Source organism: Megalops cyprinoides, chromosome 16 (assembly GCF_013368585.1).
Source record: "Megalops cyprinoides isolate fMegCyp1 chromosome 16, fMegCyp1.pri, whole genome shotgun sequence".
NCBI lineage: Eukaryota > Metazoa > Chordata > Actinopteri > Elopiformes > Megalopidae > Megalops > Megalops cyprinoides.
In genome coordinates, this window is record NC_050598.1 from 30,220,641 (window position 1) to 30,236,551 (window position 15,911).

Here is a 15,911-nt window from a genome sequence, read left to right on the forward strand (position 1 = left end):
AAAAAAAAAACTCTAGCAGATATTGTCTCAATGCACCTAAATTTATGTTAAGTCATCGGCCGTTTCTTTATCATCATATAATAACTTTATGGATGTTGTATATTTTTCATTATAAGAAGTCCATTCTCTGGGACTCGAAGTGTGTAACCGTACCCTACAGAATAATCGGTGCACTTAATAACGTGTGCCGTTTATTAAGAGTTGAAAAGAGGGAGAAAATACTCGAATTCGCATTCACATTTTGGATTTTGGCCTTTCCTGATTATCCACGACGCTGGAAGGCCGGGGACATCGAATTACGTAACACCTGACTTTTTTCAGACTGTTTAGACAAAAAAAAAACCTCGCTCAAAAGAGCTTTCATAGTTTCGCCACCACCAGATGTTTCCACAGACTTCTGATTTTTGAGAATTGGAACTGACGGTGACTTCTGAAACCCGAAGGCAGGCGTTTTGTGTTATTACTGGGCGTCTTAAACTGGACCTCTGGTTCTTCTGTGTTGGCAAGTTTTCAACCGTAACTGCAAGTTCCCGAGTGCAATATAGTGCGATGGAAATTGATCTGAATTACATACATACGACGGAAAAGTTTACGCTATGTCAGACAGTCAGACATAAGTATGAATACCACAAAGCATGCATATCCCACAATAATTGAAGAACTCACTAATCAGATCAGATATTAGAGTACCAATGTTATTTTCTGCGCTATTGTCCAATTTAATAAGGTTAAACCAGTTAGATCGATTAATCAATTACCAGGCGAGGTCTGAATGTTTGAAGTGTGGACACCTGGATAGTGAAACCAAACACCTGGCAGTGGAATACGATGCACAAGAAAATTATCAGACGTGCATTCTGTTTAAAATCAGTTAAGGCGTTTTCCAGGATTAGAGGAAAATCTTTTCGCTAACCCTCTGCCTCTACAGAAATGTAAAAATGGTGAAGTTTTTACCCTGTAAATATTTAATCTTATGTTTTAATTCCTGTTATAAACATAGTCATCTACCCATTTCCCACCGGTCTTTATAGTTTTGAGTCATGGCGGAGTCCAGGGTGGAAGCGAAATATTAATGGTAAACCATTGGGCGACTAATTTAACAAGCAAGAATCTCACTTTCTATCTTTTAGTCCCGAGGCTTATTCGAATATAGACTACCGGTGCATCTGTATATAGGCGGCCAACATTTTCGTTTTTTAAAGGGAAATAGTCACAGAATGTTACAAGTCATGTCCCTCCAGGGAAGCCATTATGTAAGATCATTTAATTTTAATTCACTTGAAATGTCACCGTGCCCGTTTTGCAACAAAGAAGCGATCCACGTCCCGATGGTGCCCACTGGTGGCGATCTGTACGACCTGCTGACTGCTGACAGGACCGCGGTGTCCCTTCGTTCTTTTACAGCAGCAAACGAACTACATTTCCACGCATGCACCGGTGAGCACTTCGGGGTCCGAGCGCGACTGGTACGAGCTCCGACGAAACGCACTCACAACTGCGCGGCAAAAGCAAGGCGTCCTGCAAGCGAACGAGCTACACAACAAAAAACACGTGGGCAAAGTTATGCTATACGAGGTACGTGGAAGCTATTTGAATGATAAAATGTAAAAAGTGAATTCGTTAGCTAAGTAGCTCGCTCACTTTGAAAGTAAATCGAAAGAGCTCGGGAAAAATTGCACATCCAGCTGCTTGCTTAGCCAGCTGGCTAGCGTAGCTAGCTATCTGGCGAATACGTTCTTGAAATGATGGGTTTCGCCAGCCAGGAAGCTAGCTCGCTAGCATAGACTGATACATAACTAGCTAGGTAGTAATATTTAGTGTAACTTGACTAGATAGACTAAATACATGTCTATTCAGCGCAGTTGCGGATTTTATAAATGTTTGAAAAATGTCCATAACGCAACTTATGTGTTTGCAATTTGTTTGCTAGCCTAGTAGATAGTCGAAACGTCTCAAACTTGCGTCATCTTGTCATCTCTCAACGTAGCAAGCTGTTTTATGGCTGGATTTGCGCCCATACTGGCTGGACTGCGTATGCGTCAAGTCGCTGCTTGTCAGCTCAGCTGACCTCCCCGGTTAAATACGGGTCACTGGCTGATTGAGAGGGAGATTATAGCTGCTGTTGCGGACATTCCGGCCAGCCGTGATATGCATTGGTCACATGTCTGCAGGGGTTGCCACCCTGGTTGCTAAGGGCAGCACCTCTGAGAAGACTGAGGCTTGTAGGCTGTGCGCGTGCGACGTCACAGCATTTATACTCCTAGCCGAAGGGCATGAATGCCGCGCGTGCACGTGTGACGTCAGGGCCAGGGTCAGGGACGTCAGTATCCAGTACTACTTAGCTTTATATTTACTGTTTAAATTCTAGCCTAGACTACCACGAAGTCAAAGACCAACATTTTATAAAAATGTAAGATAAATTTATAGTAATAATAACTGACTTGAGCCTGTCTGTGTGTGTGTGTGTGTGTCTTTCAGAGGAGGCGTGTGTGACGCGTGCAGTAGAGTGACTGAGAGTCAGGGAGGGGTGTAGGCCGCCATGGGTCTGCGCTCCGCCCAGAAGAAGCTCTTCCCCCTGCGGGGCATCGATGGTGTGGTGCGGCTGTTCGAGGTGGAGCTGCAGAAGGCCGAGCCGGACCTGGCACTGCTGTCCCTGGTGCTGGGCTTCGTGGAGCACTTCCTGGCAGTGAACCGGGTGGTGCCAGCCAATGTGCCGGGCGTGCACTTTGAGCCACTGGAGCCCGGCTGCCCATCCTCCTGCTTCCCCACCGTGGAGCTGGGCCTTCTGTCCGCCCTGTACGAGCGCTTCACCGCCCAGATCCGCGGCGCCGTCGACATGTCACATTACCGCCGGCCCGCAGGCGGGTCTGGCCGGGAGCTGGTGAAGAAGGTGTCGGACGTCATCTGGAACAGCCTGAGCCGGTCCTACTTCAAGGACCGCGCCCACATCCAGTCCCTCTTCAGCCTCATCACAGGTGAGAGCCAGAGGGGTGCGGTCTCAGTTTCAGGCCACGCCCCCAACACACCCCGTGACACAACTGTAACAGGACTGCAACCCAATACAACCCAATGGTAGTGACACATCTAAGCGACATGCACTGAACATGGATTATCTCATGACATGTACTATCTGCCCACTGTGGCTGATCCATGATCAGTTTACCCACCTGTGTTTCCAAGCCCAAATGTTGTTGTTTAAAACATTGTGTCTCAATCTTACTTGTGGAGGCCCGCTGTCCTGCATATCTATCCTTGCTCCAAACGCACCTGATTGAAATTAGTGTGATTAACATGTTCTCATCAGGTGTGCTCTGCTAATCAAAAGTGCCACTGATGAGTTCAGTCAGGTAGGTAGAGCGGGGGAAAGGTGGAAAACGTCCGGAGCAGAGGGCCCCTGGGAGCAGGATTGAGAATCGGTGGTTTAAAAGGTGGACACTGATCCAGCATCAGTGCAGAGTCTCAGAGTGTGTCGGCACCACTGTTTATCCAGCTGATTATACAGGATTGGTGATGAATGGTTATCAGAGATCAGTGCTGGTACGGGGGGCTGTGGAGTCCAGCAGTCTAACTGACGCACTTGTGTGGTTTTCTGATCAGGCACGAAGCTGGACAGCTCTGGGGTGGCCTTCGCAGTGGTAGCAGCGTGTCAGGTCCTGGGCCTGCGGGATGTCCACCTGGCCCTCTCGGAGGACCACGCCTGGGTCATTTTCGGCAAAGGCGGCGAGGAGACAGCCGAGGTCACATGGCACGGCAAGGGCAACGAGGACCGACGGGGTCAGACCGTCAGCGCGGGCGTCAGCGAGAGGGTGAGTCCCAACGCTACAGCGCTCACACGCTGCAACCCCACTGTCTCATACATGTACATCAGACCTCCATACACATCATAATATACCTGCATCTCCTACCCCAATGAAGTAACTTTGCCCCCATCTGCACAGTATAGCAGTTTTACACCTTCACTCTGTGTCTAACTACTTAATATACTTGCATCTATGCTATAGTAAACCACATAATATATGTGCATTTATACTCTGCAACCGGCTGCATTGTCTACATCTGTACTGCACCTAAATGCATAATGTACCCCCTGCAGCAAAATATACAAATCTCTTTCTAAATAGAAGAATGTATTTACACTGCATTGCATTATATTACATTATTGTCATTAATCAGGCATCCTTATCTAGGGCTACTTATGTAGGTTATAGTTTTATGGGTTATCCAATTAATAAAGCTGGATATTTGCTGAGGCAGTTTGGGTTTTAGTACCTTGCCCAAGGATACAACAGCAGTGCCCCAGCGGGGAATCGAATCAGCAACCTTTCGGTTACGTGCCCCGCCCCTTAACCACTATGCTACACTGCAAGCCCTCCAATATAATATAAATACATCTATACTTTGCACGCCTGACTACACAATGTTAGACATTGTCTTTACTGTACTGCTGTTTCATAATATCACTGGCAGCACGCGGTACCCCGTTACATGATACCGTTATGTATGCTGAGAACACCTAGTTCTGTCACATGCGCAGATACACTCATGGGAGACGGGGACATCACTGCTGAACTTGTGAGGATAATAACATTCAACCTCAAACCGACATTATTTTTATCGGCTTAGCCTTTCATTTGAAGAGAAGACTCCATCCTTATGCTGTCTGTACCTGTGTTACGTCAGTTGTCCACAGAGACAAAGTCCAGAGCTAGATTAAACACACTACAAAACCGCACGAATTAAAACTTCATCACCCAGTAGATTGTCTCTGAAATCCTCTCCGTCTGCAGGGTGTGACCCTGGATGTGCTTGGCTGATGGCTGGTCCTTTCCACTCCCTCTCTGGAGCATCCGCTCAGTGATGTTTTGCGGTTTCTCCTGACAGAGTTGGCTGTACCTGAAGGGCTCCTACCTGAAGTGCAACAGGAACATGGAGGTGGCCTTCATGGTGTGCGCCATCAACCCCTCGGTGGACCTCCACACGGACAGCACGGAGCTGCTCCAGCTCCAGCAGGTGAGGTTCCCCCTCCCCACCGTTTAGGCCCGAATCGCACGTCCTCCAGCTGGTCTGGGGAGAGCTCCGCGTGAGAGTGTTGTGCATGTTGATGGGAAACCAGAAGTTTTAAGGTTTTAAGGCCTCCGCTGGCTCTGGCGTTTGGCTGCATATCCTGTCAACACCTGTGCGAAACGCCGTGCGCACGTTTGCCCGTTGTAAATGGCCTAGATGTGACAGGTTTGAGCGGGTAGACCTGAACACATATTGCAGTAGCAATCCTGGCCTTATATCTGAGGCCTTAAACCCACTCCACTTTCACATGTGCAGCACGATGGACATTCTGTCAGTGATGGCTCTTGTGCAGCTTTGTCCAGTGCAAAAGGCACTAAATTACCGACGTGCACTCAGCAGTCGTATTGTGCTTTGACAGACTAATCTGTATCGAACGAAGCAATAACAATAACAGCCTTTGCGACTTGCTTCAAGCAAGGAGTGTCTGCTGTGGTTGTTGCTGCTGGTAGCGATTGTCCTATGTGCACCTTTGACCGTATTAACAGAAGGGAATTCACCGCTGTATTTAAGGAGAGCGTGGTCGCAGGCTGCGGTTTCCCGTTTCGTCAGTGTTCTTCCTGTCTGTGTCTTTGCAGAGGCTGCTGTGGTTGCTGTACGAGCGAGGAGATCTGGACAGGTGAGCGGTCAAGGTGACATCTCTGCTGACACAGCAGAAAGAGGGGCAGCAGTAATCAATATCTGAATTTATTTTCAGTATATCGGGCCTGTCCGGCCCTGGAGGCTCCTCTGCCATCTGATGCATGTAAAGCCCTGCAGCCAGCTACTTACTGCCGTAATGTAGTCTGTTCATCCATGTCTAGAGCTCAGCTTCTCCTAATTAAAGAAGCCTGGAATAACATCTGTATCTCCTCGCGCTTCTTTAGATTGTTATATTGCTAAGCAAACTAGGTGCTCTTCCCCAAAGACACTTGCATTCCCACACATTCTGTAACTCTCATCTTCCACTTAAGTTTGGCCGCAGGCTGCATAGTTAAGGGGCTTTTCTCAAGTGTAGCAGTGACCCATTCTGAATTAGAACCCATGTCCCTCTGGGTCACTTCCTTCCCATACGACCCAATGATTTTTCAGCTGTGTTCTACGCTCCCCCCCTGCAGGTACCCCATGGCCCTGGGCACTCTAGCAGATTTGGAGGATCAGGACCCTATGCCTGGCCGGGACAGCCCGCTGTCCATCCACCTAAAGGTGAGGGCGTGGCCTCGCACTACAGGAGGCGTGGCCACATCAGGCAGGCTGGACAGAGGAATGCGGTGGCCAGTTCACAAAAGAACTGGAAAACTGACGGTTAAACTGATGTGTGGAGTTGCATACCACATACTTTACTGCTAGTAACAATTTTATTTATTTGTGGCCTTATTTTCAATGGGTTGTGACTCTCACTGATGGTCATGTGATGTAAAGGGAACTTCACGTCCAGCATGTCCCCACCGCTGAAAGGATGGAACCGTGGTGACAGCAGGTGGACATTTTTTACATGCCCAAGCTGTCTCATGCTGAAACAAGGTGTTTAACTAGACAGTTTTAAATGAAATATGGTTACCCACACACGGACTTGTATCAGTGGGATCTGAAGCTAAAACCAAAAAATTCAAGGGTAAGCTTCACTGTTGTTACATCAACAGTTGGAGTAGAGTGATTGGATTATTGTTCCAACAGTAACCCATAGTGTGTGTGTGTTTGTTTTCAGGCTGTGGATTCTGCCAAGAAGTACTACAACAACGAGCACATCTACCCCTTCATGTTCCTGGCCGGGTACCACTACAGGCACCGGAATGTACGCGAGGCTTTGGGGGCGTGGGCCGAAGCCTCCTCTGTCATGCAGGAGTGAGTCTGTGCTCCGCCTTTCCCCCCTCACTCACACCAACCAATCACCTATGGAGTCATGCCACACCCCCTTTTTTTAACCCATCTGAAGACCACCTGTCATGCCTTTTGACAGCCACTAGGGGTCACCAGACAGCTGACTGAAAAGTGCTTTTAGGACATTTTGAAGTCTTTAGCAGCCATATATGCTGAGAACACTGAAGTAGTGCTGTATATGTAGAATTTTGGAAATCACGTTTTTGATTTTCAAAGTGGTTTTTCACAGGCGTTTGAATAAATCATGGCACAGAATGTGAATTTCAAAAGCATATATTTCATAGCTTTCCTTTTTCTGGCAAGCTTTAATACACTCGATAATACTGTAGGCCACACTGTCATAAATTACCCTCATGAATCTAGCCTTGTATGTCAGGCAGGGAAAGGTCACAGTGTTGCCATGGTTACAGGTCACATGGCACCACAGGACCACGGTAAAGGGTACTTAGAGGAGAAGGGCCTTTGATGTTGGGATACGCAGTTGCCAATGCCGTTGTTAAAAAAAAGGATGGATTCTAGAGTGTCATTTGGATTTCATATAGAGTGTTGATGAAAAAATTTGTGTGGTCACAGTGAACAGTGATCGGGCAATATTGGTTTACTTTCTGAAATAATATTCTCTGAAGTCGCCTTTCTGCTCTATGAACATTTAAAACTGTGCTTCCAAATCCGTGTTGTGCTCAGTCTGGGAAATGGAACACGAACCCATAAATTACACGCTGAATTTAATTACATATGATCCAAAACCAGGAGTTTAGTCTGTGCTGGGAAACAGTGGAACAAAACGGAAATTTCTAAGCCGCAAAATTGTAACAGCGAAATCTTAAGCCTTTGATCCTTGTGATCTGTCCAGAAACGTGTAGAAGAACCTGCTGTTCTCTCCAGACGGGCCCCTCCCTCGCGGGTCTTTGTACAGGGCTGTGATTGAAGTGTAGAGACAGAGGCACATTAGGGTGGCCACGGTCAGAAAAGGGAGTGTTGCCACGACCTCCGTCCTCACGGGAAGCCTCTCTCCCAACGCCAGCCTTGAAGTCGGTTCTCTCTGTCGGGACAGGGAGCCTGCGCTCCCCTCTCGCTAAACGCACATCGCCACCACCATTGTCCCTAAATATACCCGTGGCGGTGCGGCGGCTGGATCTCTCCTGGCCGCCTGTCCCCAGAGGCGTCTGTACCGGGCACGCCCAGACATCCCCTCCCCTCTACTTCCCTTTCCTTCCAGACTTTTTTCCCCTCTCTTTTTCCTGTTGTGATACAAGCTCTGCTCCTGATTGTGCTGTCCAATCTGGTGTAGAGTTCTGTTGTCCAGGCAACTTTGGGGCCAATAAAAATTTGTGTTTGCAAGGGAGATGGGGAAGGACAGGCAGTAGATGAACCCGTGTATGTCCAGGGAGTCTTTGGGAATGTGCTGTGAAGAGGAGAAGGGTTTACTTACAGACAGGAGATTTTTTTGTTTATTGAAAGATTAACAGGTAGCTGCCTCACCCTGACCACCTCTTCACCTCTGGTTCTCACTTATAGTTGAAGATTGCAGTCTTCAATGGCAGGGAGTTAAGAGAGAGAGAGGTGTAGTGAACCCCATATTTCATCAGTCTACCCACGTGCTGTCAGTCTTGTATTGACCAATCAAAAGTCTTCAGCCTCTTAAAGCAGATGACAGCTCCACCCATTTTGGGTTTGTGGGTTTGTCAGCTTCGTATTAGGAGTGGCAGCATTGCCACACTAGCTAGTGATGACAGTAACTCAGGACAACTCATTTATCCCGACAATTCCAGCTGTCCAGTCGGGTTTGGTTATTACTGACAAACGCCGAAAACACCCATGCGTGTTAATATATCAGCGCGTTTCCTCTGACATCAGTCAGTGCTGTGCTGTTCCTGTTGCACGACTGACTCCTCCCCTGTTCCTGCCCCTCAGCTACAATTACTTCCGCGAGGACGAGGAGATCTACAAGGAGTTTTTCGACATCGCCAACGACGTCATCCCCACGCTGCTGAAGGAGACGGCGGCGGTGGCCGAGAGCGGCGAGGAGGGCGGAGACAGGGGCGAGGCCGCAGAGAAGGTATGCCCGTCATTGGCTCTCTGTTGGACCATGTAATGTCTCTTTCTCATCTTCCTCCGCATCTGCACTGACCTCACTGTCCCACATGCTCCAAACTCCTCTCTCTCCTTTTCCTGCCTCTCCCCCACCCACTCATCCCCTCCCGCTCTCTCCCCTCTGTACCTCTCTCCATTCCTCTCTTGCTCTCCACTCCTGTCTTTCTCTCTCTCTCTGCTTCTGCCTCTTTTTCTCTCTCTCTCCACCCTCCTGCTCCTTCTCCTTCTCCATTCATCCATCTCTCTCCTCTCACTCGCTCCACTGTACTCTCCTCCCTCTTCATCCATCCCTTTCCCTTTCTTTCTGTCCACTCCTCCCTCTCACTCTTTTCTCTCTTCCCCTCCTTCTCTGTCTACCCCCCCCCCCCCCTTCTCTCTCTCCCGTGTTCACATGTATCACCGGCCTCCCCCATCAGGACCAGCCCCGACAAGCTGCTGCCCTCTCCGCACTCCAAGACCCAGAATGCTTTGCGCACCTGCTCCGTTTCTATGACGGCATCTGTAAGTGGGAGGAGGGCAGCCCCACGCCGGTGCTGCATGTGGGCTGGGCCACCTACCTCGTGCAGTCCCTCAGTCGCTTCGACGCGCAGGTACCTCCCCGGGATGGGCCCCGGCATTCACTCATTCCATTCTCCGGACAGCCTAGGAATTGCACAGAAAGTTCATTAGTTTATATTGCTGGCATTCCTACCTGAAAGTGCAAGTGAATGCAGATGTGCTTCAATTGATTCATTATTTAAATAGATTCATTATTTAATCATTTCATAGCAGACAATGGAAGAGGTGCTGCAGAAGTCCAGAGTGGCACCATGTGTTGAAAATCTTATTGCCAAAGAAATGGGATTACATTTGAATTTAAACAGATGAAATCTACCCAGTACGGCTTCCCTTGGCATGCATATGTTTGAAGATTGCTCCAACTGAAAGTGTAGTAGCATAAATCTAGTAAAAAGCTAGTAATTTGCTATTGTTGGTAGAAGCGACTGGGTTTACAGCTTTGACAAAGGTGCTGCCCCTTACAGGTGCGTCAGAAAGTGACCATCATCACCAAAGAGCCGGAACCCCAGGATGACGACGACCAATCCAGCGACGACCCACGAGAGGGGCGGAGACGCGGCCCCCGGCGGGAGTCCAAATTGGAAGACCCGCCCCCTCCCCCGCCGCAGGCTCCGGCCCCGCCCGCCCAAGCTGCCCCGCCCAAGAAGGTCGGGGGAGAGGGGGGAGGACGTCGTCGCTCGGCCACGGGGGGCGTGCGGGTGAGCGAATCGGAGGGAAAGGCTCGAGCGGCGTCGCCCGGCCCCACGCCGCCGCCCGCCCAGCCCACGCCCGCGCCGGGCGGTCCAGTGGTCACGTTCTTCAGCGAGAAGATGAAGGGCATGAAGGAGCTGCTCTCCGCAGCCAAAGTGAACTCCAGCGCCATCAAGCTGCAGCTCACCGCACAGTCGCAGGTGCAGATGAAGAGGCAGAAGGCCACGCCCGCGGGCGACTACACCCTGTCCTTCATGAAACGACAGCGCAAGACTCTCTAGGGTTTCAGTGTTTGTTTGGTTTTTTTTTGGGGTGGGGGGGGTTTGGGGAGGCAGCAGGGGCAGCTCTGTTTGGAACAGACGGCTGTTGCATGGAGAAGAAGATAACGCAAGTAGATGTTGACTGTTTTGGAGGGGTGGGGGTGGAGCTTGTGCCAAATTGTGACCTTGGGTTCGACATTTCTTTCAAATCACATGTACAGCCCCTGGGCCTCGATCATGTTGAGATTGAAGTATTGACCAGTTGATCTATTTTAGTCCGTTTCGGTGACGAATGTGGAACTGTGGTTGGAGGGGTCGGTCTTAAACAAAAGTGTAGTAGGCAGCACTGTCATTGGAACATTCTATTATTGCCTTATTGCTAAAACTATTCCATTTTCTTAATGGACATTAATTATTGAGTCTGGAGAAAGTCAATGTACGGAAACTTCGATTGTCATTTCAGGGATATCGCCTGGAGAATCATCACTGAATGCATTTGTTAAACTGTAATTTCCTCCGAAAGCAAACTGCTGCACAAATGTACAACTCTTCCACTCACACATCCTGCCAAATCTGTTTTCTGCATGACTCAGCAGAGCTTGTGTTTTTCCCAGTCCAATTTTTATTTTTTTACTTCATAAAGTTTAATTTTGGAGAAACTGGATTGGGAAGGATAAACTGCACCGCAGCTCACTGTCACTTGTCCTCTTGTCCTTTCGTGCTCTTGTCGTTGAAGCTCGTTTTTAATTTAGCCGAGTAGCAGTTAACCGCAAGTTTCTGTAGGCAGCCTTACTGAGTGTTAGAACATAGAGATGAGAAGTAGACTGAACTACGTAATGCGGGCATTGTTAGTGGTCCCAGAAAAACCGTGCTCTAAGTAATGCCTTATAATTTCACTGAAAATAAATAAATAGAAACACTGGCGTTGCTCATGTTTTATCTGTGTAGAATATTTCCATTTATTTAGGGAAAGTGTTTATCTCTCCAAGGTATGTGTGTGTGTGTGTGTGTGTGTATATATATATATAATTTTTTTTTTTTTTAACTTGAGGAACCCGTGTGTCTTCATACTTATTCTTTCGCCCGTGCTAACGTGCGCACTGTCTGCCTTAATCGCAGAGCGCACCTTTTCGTACCTAGATTACTACAATTCGGTCAGAATTGTTCGCATCCTTCAGACCGGGAGGGTCGGTAGTTAATAGCAATGCAGAAAATTTAACTGAAAGGCGGCAGCTTCTTTCGTGGGTGACAACGGCAAAGCGGTAGCCTCTGCCCGAATGCAGCAGCTTATCGCAAGGTTGTTTCACTGTAGTAGCTGCCATCTTTCGAATCAGTTTCGTGTTTGAAAAGAGGCAGTAACGATACATGGGAGGCGACGTCTGTCGGAGGTTGGAGAAGCAGCGTGTCATATCATGAGTGACTAGGGGCGTGAGAAAGACGACCGAGTCGGAGCTGTTATGGATACCATTGGGGTGTCTTTCCTGGACCCGCTCGATGATTACGAATTGATACACCGGGTTGGGAGCGGCACCTACGGAGATGTGTTTAAGGTGAGTGCGATAACCTTCGGTCAGCTGACGTGCGTTTTAGCGCCCAACGCGCTAAGATGGGCTATCTTGCGGCACAAAACGCGACAGTCCGGTGGAAGTCTTATGTTTACAGTCATTTATCATGGCTGTTAATACTTTCAACCAGCATGTCGAGTAAGTGCGAATTTTTAAAACTAAAATTTAAATCATGTTTTAGGCTATATATAATGATGGTACTTCGACATTTTCACCTTGAGGCTCAAGTATTTCGCAAGGATGGTATCAGAACCATTCGCTTTATTGATTGAAAGTGACCGCTAGAGAAACTTACATTTTCTGCTACGCATGAGAATGTTTGATGGTTTTTTTTTTTTAATAAAGCTCATTTTTACTGTCCTACTACGTACGATTTTAATCAGCCTGCACCGTACCTTCAGATATTACCCTGAAACATACACCTTCAAGACAGTTATATGGGTCCTGAATTTACACTTTTAAAACAGTTATCAATATAATAATTTAACAATTTTATGTTTGTCTACTCTACTACTAGTTACATACAAGCAGATCTGAAGCAGTTTGATCGTCTGTTGCGAGCAAGCAGCGCTGTTCATGGTTCCGTGTCATAACAATAGGTTAGCATACAATAACGTGCGCTGTGGAGGGAATAAATTATTGCTTTCCAAAAAAAGTATGATGCATCGTACAAAAAAGTACTTCTTGCCAGTCTTGACTTTTGGCCACAGTCAAAAGTGGTGTAAACCAGATAAGATAAAAAAAAATCACAGTATTGCATCGCTGGTTGTTTCTCTTTGACCGTCTTGAAGTAAAAACACTGCTTAAGAGTCAGAGAGGCACATAGTTTTGATCTTCACTGTGTAGTTACGAAATATGAATTGGTTAGAGGCTGTGGTGTGTATTTTGCCGCGAGTGATGTGCGGTTGTGTGATGTGTGCGTGTGTGCGTATGTGTGTGATGTGGTGTGGCGTGAGATTGCGAGTTCATTTGTGTATGTCTGATGTGGTGGGTTTGTCTGTGATGTGGCGCTGTGGCACGAAAGCATTTGTGTATAAGATGTGGGGAGAGACAGAGAGAGTGAGACCAAAAGCGTGAGAGAGGCGGGGGGAGATAAATTACATCTGATTGTGGTGCACATCTGTTGGCCTGTCACCCAGTTACCACAGAGATTAAGCCGAGGTTTATGGACAGATAGCTCAGAGGACTCCGTGCCTCAGTCTTATCGTTACAGTCCCCTTTGGGTGGAACCAGTCTCTGTGCCTGGATGAAATACAGAGGGGTGTGCTTGCAATCCACATGGGGGGCTCAAAATGCCAAAGCGTAATAAATATTATGTAGACATGGGGATATAAGGAGACAACAGGCAGTGTACTGAGGTCTGAAGGTGCAATGCTCCCTTAAGCGCCCCCATAACGCCGACCCTGGATGGAACCAATCAGGGGTGAGTTCCATCGGGACAGAACCAATCAGGGTTGATTTCCATTATGCTGCACCCAATAAAGTTTATCTTTGCAGGGCTTTTAGATGTATAGTGCATCAACTACAGTCTTACCCAGGGTGACTTATGTGGCTCTCATGTTTAAACACTATCTGATAATACAGCTGGGCATTATTAGTTAAGTTATTAAGTAGTTCAGGTTGCACCCTTTGCTGAAGTGTATAAGCAGGGACCCTGGCCTCAAATCCATTTCCTGAAACTTTTCTTCATATCTGGTCAGTGTTTGACTGGGGCAAACCATATACACATGAAGTGTCTGAATCAAAATTCCAGGGGATGCTTGGTATCAAGCCAGCAACCTTTTGGTTATGAGTCCTGCTCCTTAACCACTATGTTACACTGCTGCTCAATGTACCCCTTGTCTGTGTCTGTTGACTTGGACAGATTTGTGTGGCAATAGCATCGAGAGAGTGGGAATTTGCACCTGAGGGGTTGAGGGTTGAAGTGTTGTTTGAACACTGCTGCTGTGGCCTTCAGCAAAGTATCACACTCTTCCTCACTTACACCACCGAAAGTGTCCAGTTTAATGGGTGACGGCCTAAAACTCAAAGCATTGTGTTGCCTTCTTGATAAGGGTACATACTCAGCAAATTAACTGTGAAAGTATGTGTTACTACGCAGCTAAGCTAAACTGGATTCTATAAGGAGGAGCCAGCTTTTTGTGGGTGCAGGTGCCCCACACACAGTAAATCTGGGAGTACTGGCCAAACCAGATCCAGTTTTGCTAATGTTTGTTTACCCGCTGACGCCAAATGGTCGACCAATCCTCCCGAGAATCTAAGAGGGGAAAGCTTTCCAGCTTTTTTAGTTTCTCTGTGTAAATTACCTCCAGTCAGAGGCAGGAAGCACTGTATATGTGCCTACATGAGGCAACACCCCCCCCCCTCTTTCAGTATGTGAATAATGGTGGAGGTGGAGTTTTACAGGAAAGGGCCGGGTACAATATCCACCTCCCTTCCTCCTCTCTTCCCTGCGGTCGACCCAAGCCAGTACCCTTAGCACAGCTGGATCCCGTGAACTCAGAAGTCCAAATCTTTTCACTTGTCGCCCCCCCTCTCCTTTCCCACCCCCCCCGTGTGTGTTTTGACTCGGAGATAGGGAACTGGGGGTGACTGCATCCTGTGAACACACCCCGAAATACTGCTGGCGCACATCCTGTGACACACAGACGGCCCAGACGCCGACAGCCCCGAACAGACGTGCTGAAAAGCGCGTTCAGAAAACTCCCACCGCCCGCCGGTGGCCTGAGAGGGTTTCACAGGCACGCGCCCACGCCAGCGCGGCCTAGCCCTGCCACCTGAAAACGTCCTTTCGCACAGTCCGCTGTTCAGCCGGTGTGACGTCCAGCCCCTCTCTGCTGGCTGTGAATAGGGATAGCTGTGTGCAGCGGCGAACAATAGGCCATTATGGCCTCCCACTGCGCTGCTGCTCTGTCCTGTAGCGGTGCGGGAGTGTGGGATGGGTCTGTGGGGCTGCGGTGTGGGTGCGGGACATGTGGCATTGCGTGGAATTGCGAGCATTGCGAGCTCTGTGGGTCCTCGCCGGAGCACGTGAGACCGGTCCGGAGGGTGACATCACCACCAGCGCAGGGTCAGTTGCGCCGTGTGGTCGCCAGGCCACCCATGCTGCTGCGGCCGCTGTTGGCTGCTTTGGTGTTGCGACGTGGACGCTGCAGACCGATGTCTTTCAGCTGGTCGCTGTGGGAGAGTGTGGTGGTGCTTGCCCGAGCGTGCAGCCACCACACTCCGTTTGGTTCCCTGGTCACGGACTTGCTGCTGCTTCAAAAGGAGCAAACCTCTCAGCATATGCCGCTGCAAAGAAACACCTGTCCCAGTGGACGGGAGTAGTCGCTGCAGTTTTTCCATGCTTTCTTTTCCCCTTCACGCAGGCCTTTTGGGAATCATTTCGGCGGTTGCACACTCTAGCGTTGTCTGCCTGTGACAGCCTCTGCAGTCTCCTAGCAGTGCTGAAGCCTCTGATATACGTGCGTTTAGCCAACAGCTGTTTTTCACACTACAGATTCCACAGTGTGCCATAATGAGGTTGGCACCAACATGGGCACTTATCTGCTGCCAGCTTCCGAGTAACTAGCAGGTATCTGGCAAATCTCAGGGTGCCTGAGAACGGTGAGACAGGGTAACCCGCCCAGTACTGACTCTATTGCCAAGATGATGATGCATCACATTACATGCAGATGCTCTTATCCAGAGCCATTTACATAGGTTACAATTTTACATGTTACCCATTTATACAGCTGGATAATTACTGAGTTTGTGCCTTGCCCAAGGGTACAGCAGCAGTGCCCCAGGGAATCAAACCTCCAGCCTTTCACATAGGGGCCCT

At 48.6% G+C, this 15,911-nt stretch overlaps 2 protein-coding genes across 2 annotated transcripts in view; both read left to right on the forward strand.

The window, feature by feature from the left end:
* The first annotated feature begins 1,494 nt into the window (after window positions 1–1,494).
* On the forward strand, window positions 1,495–10,544 carry men1 (multiple endocrine neoplasia I). Its single transcript, XM_036548729.1, has 10 exons — window positions 1,495–1,575; window positions 2,479–2,975; window positions 3,598–3,806; window positions 4,882–5,010; window positions 5,640–5,680; window positions 6,159–6,246; window positions 6,749–6,885; window positions 8,836–8,980; window positions 9,432–9,605; window positions 10,038–10,544. Exons 2-10 carry the CDS (start codon window positions 2,540–2,542, stop codon window positions 10,542–10,544), a joined length of 1,866 nt encoding a protein of 621 aa, XP_036404622.1. The 5' UTR covers window positions 1,495–1,575; window positions 2,479–2,539.
* Window positions 10,545–11,586: 1,042 nt separating this feature from the next.
* map4k2 (mitogen-activated protein kinase kinase kinase kinase 2) overlaps window positions 11,587–15,911 on the forward strand; it is a 26,669-nt gene continuing 22,344 nt past the window's right edge. Inside the window, exon 1 of the mRNA XM_036547861.1 lies at window positions 11,587–12,073. Within this exon, the coding sequence (XP_036403754.1) occupies window positions 11,981–12,073 (93 nt within the window). The 5' untranslated portion in view covers window positions 11,587–11,980. The remainder of the gene's footprint in view (window positions 12,074–15,911) is intronic.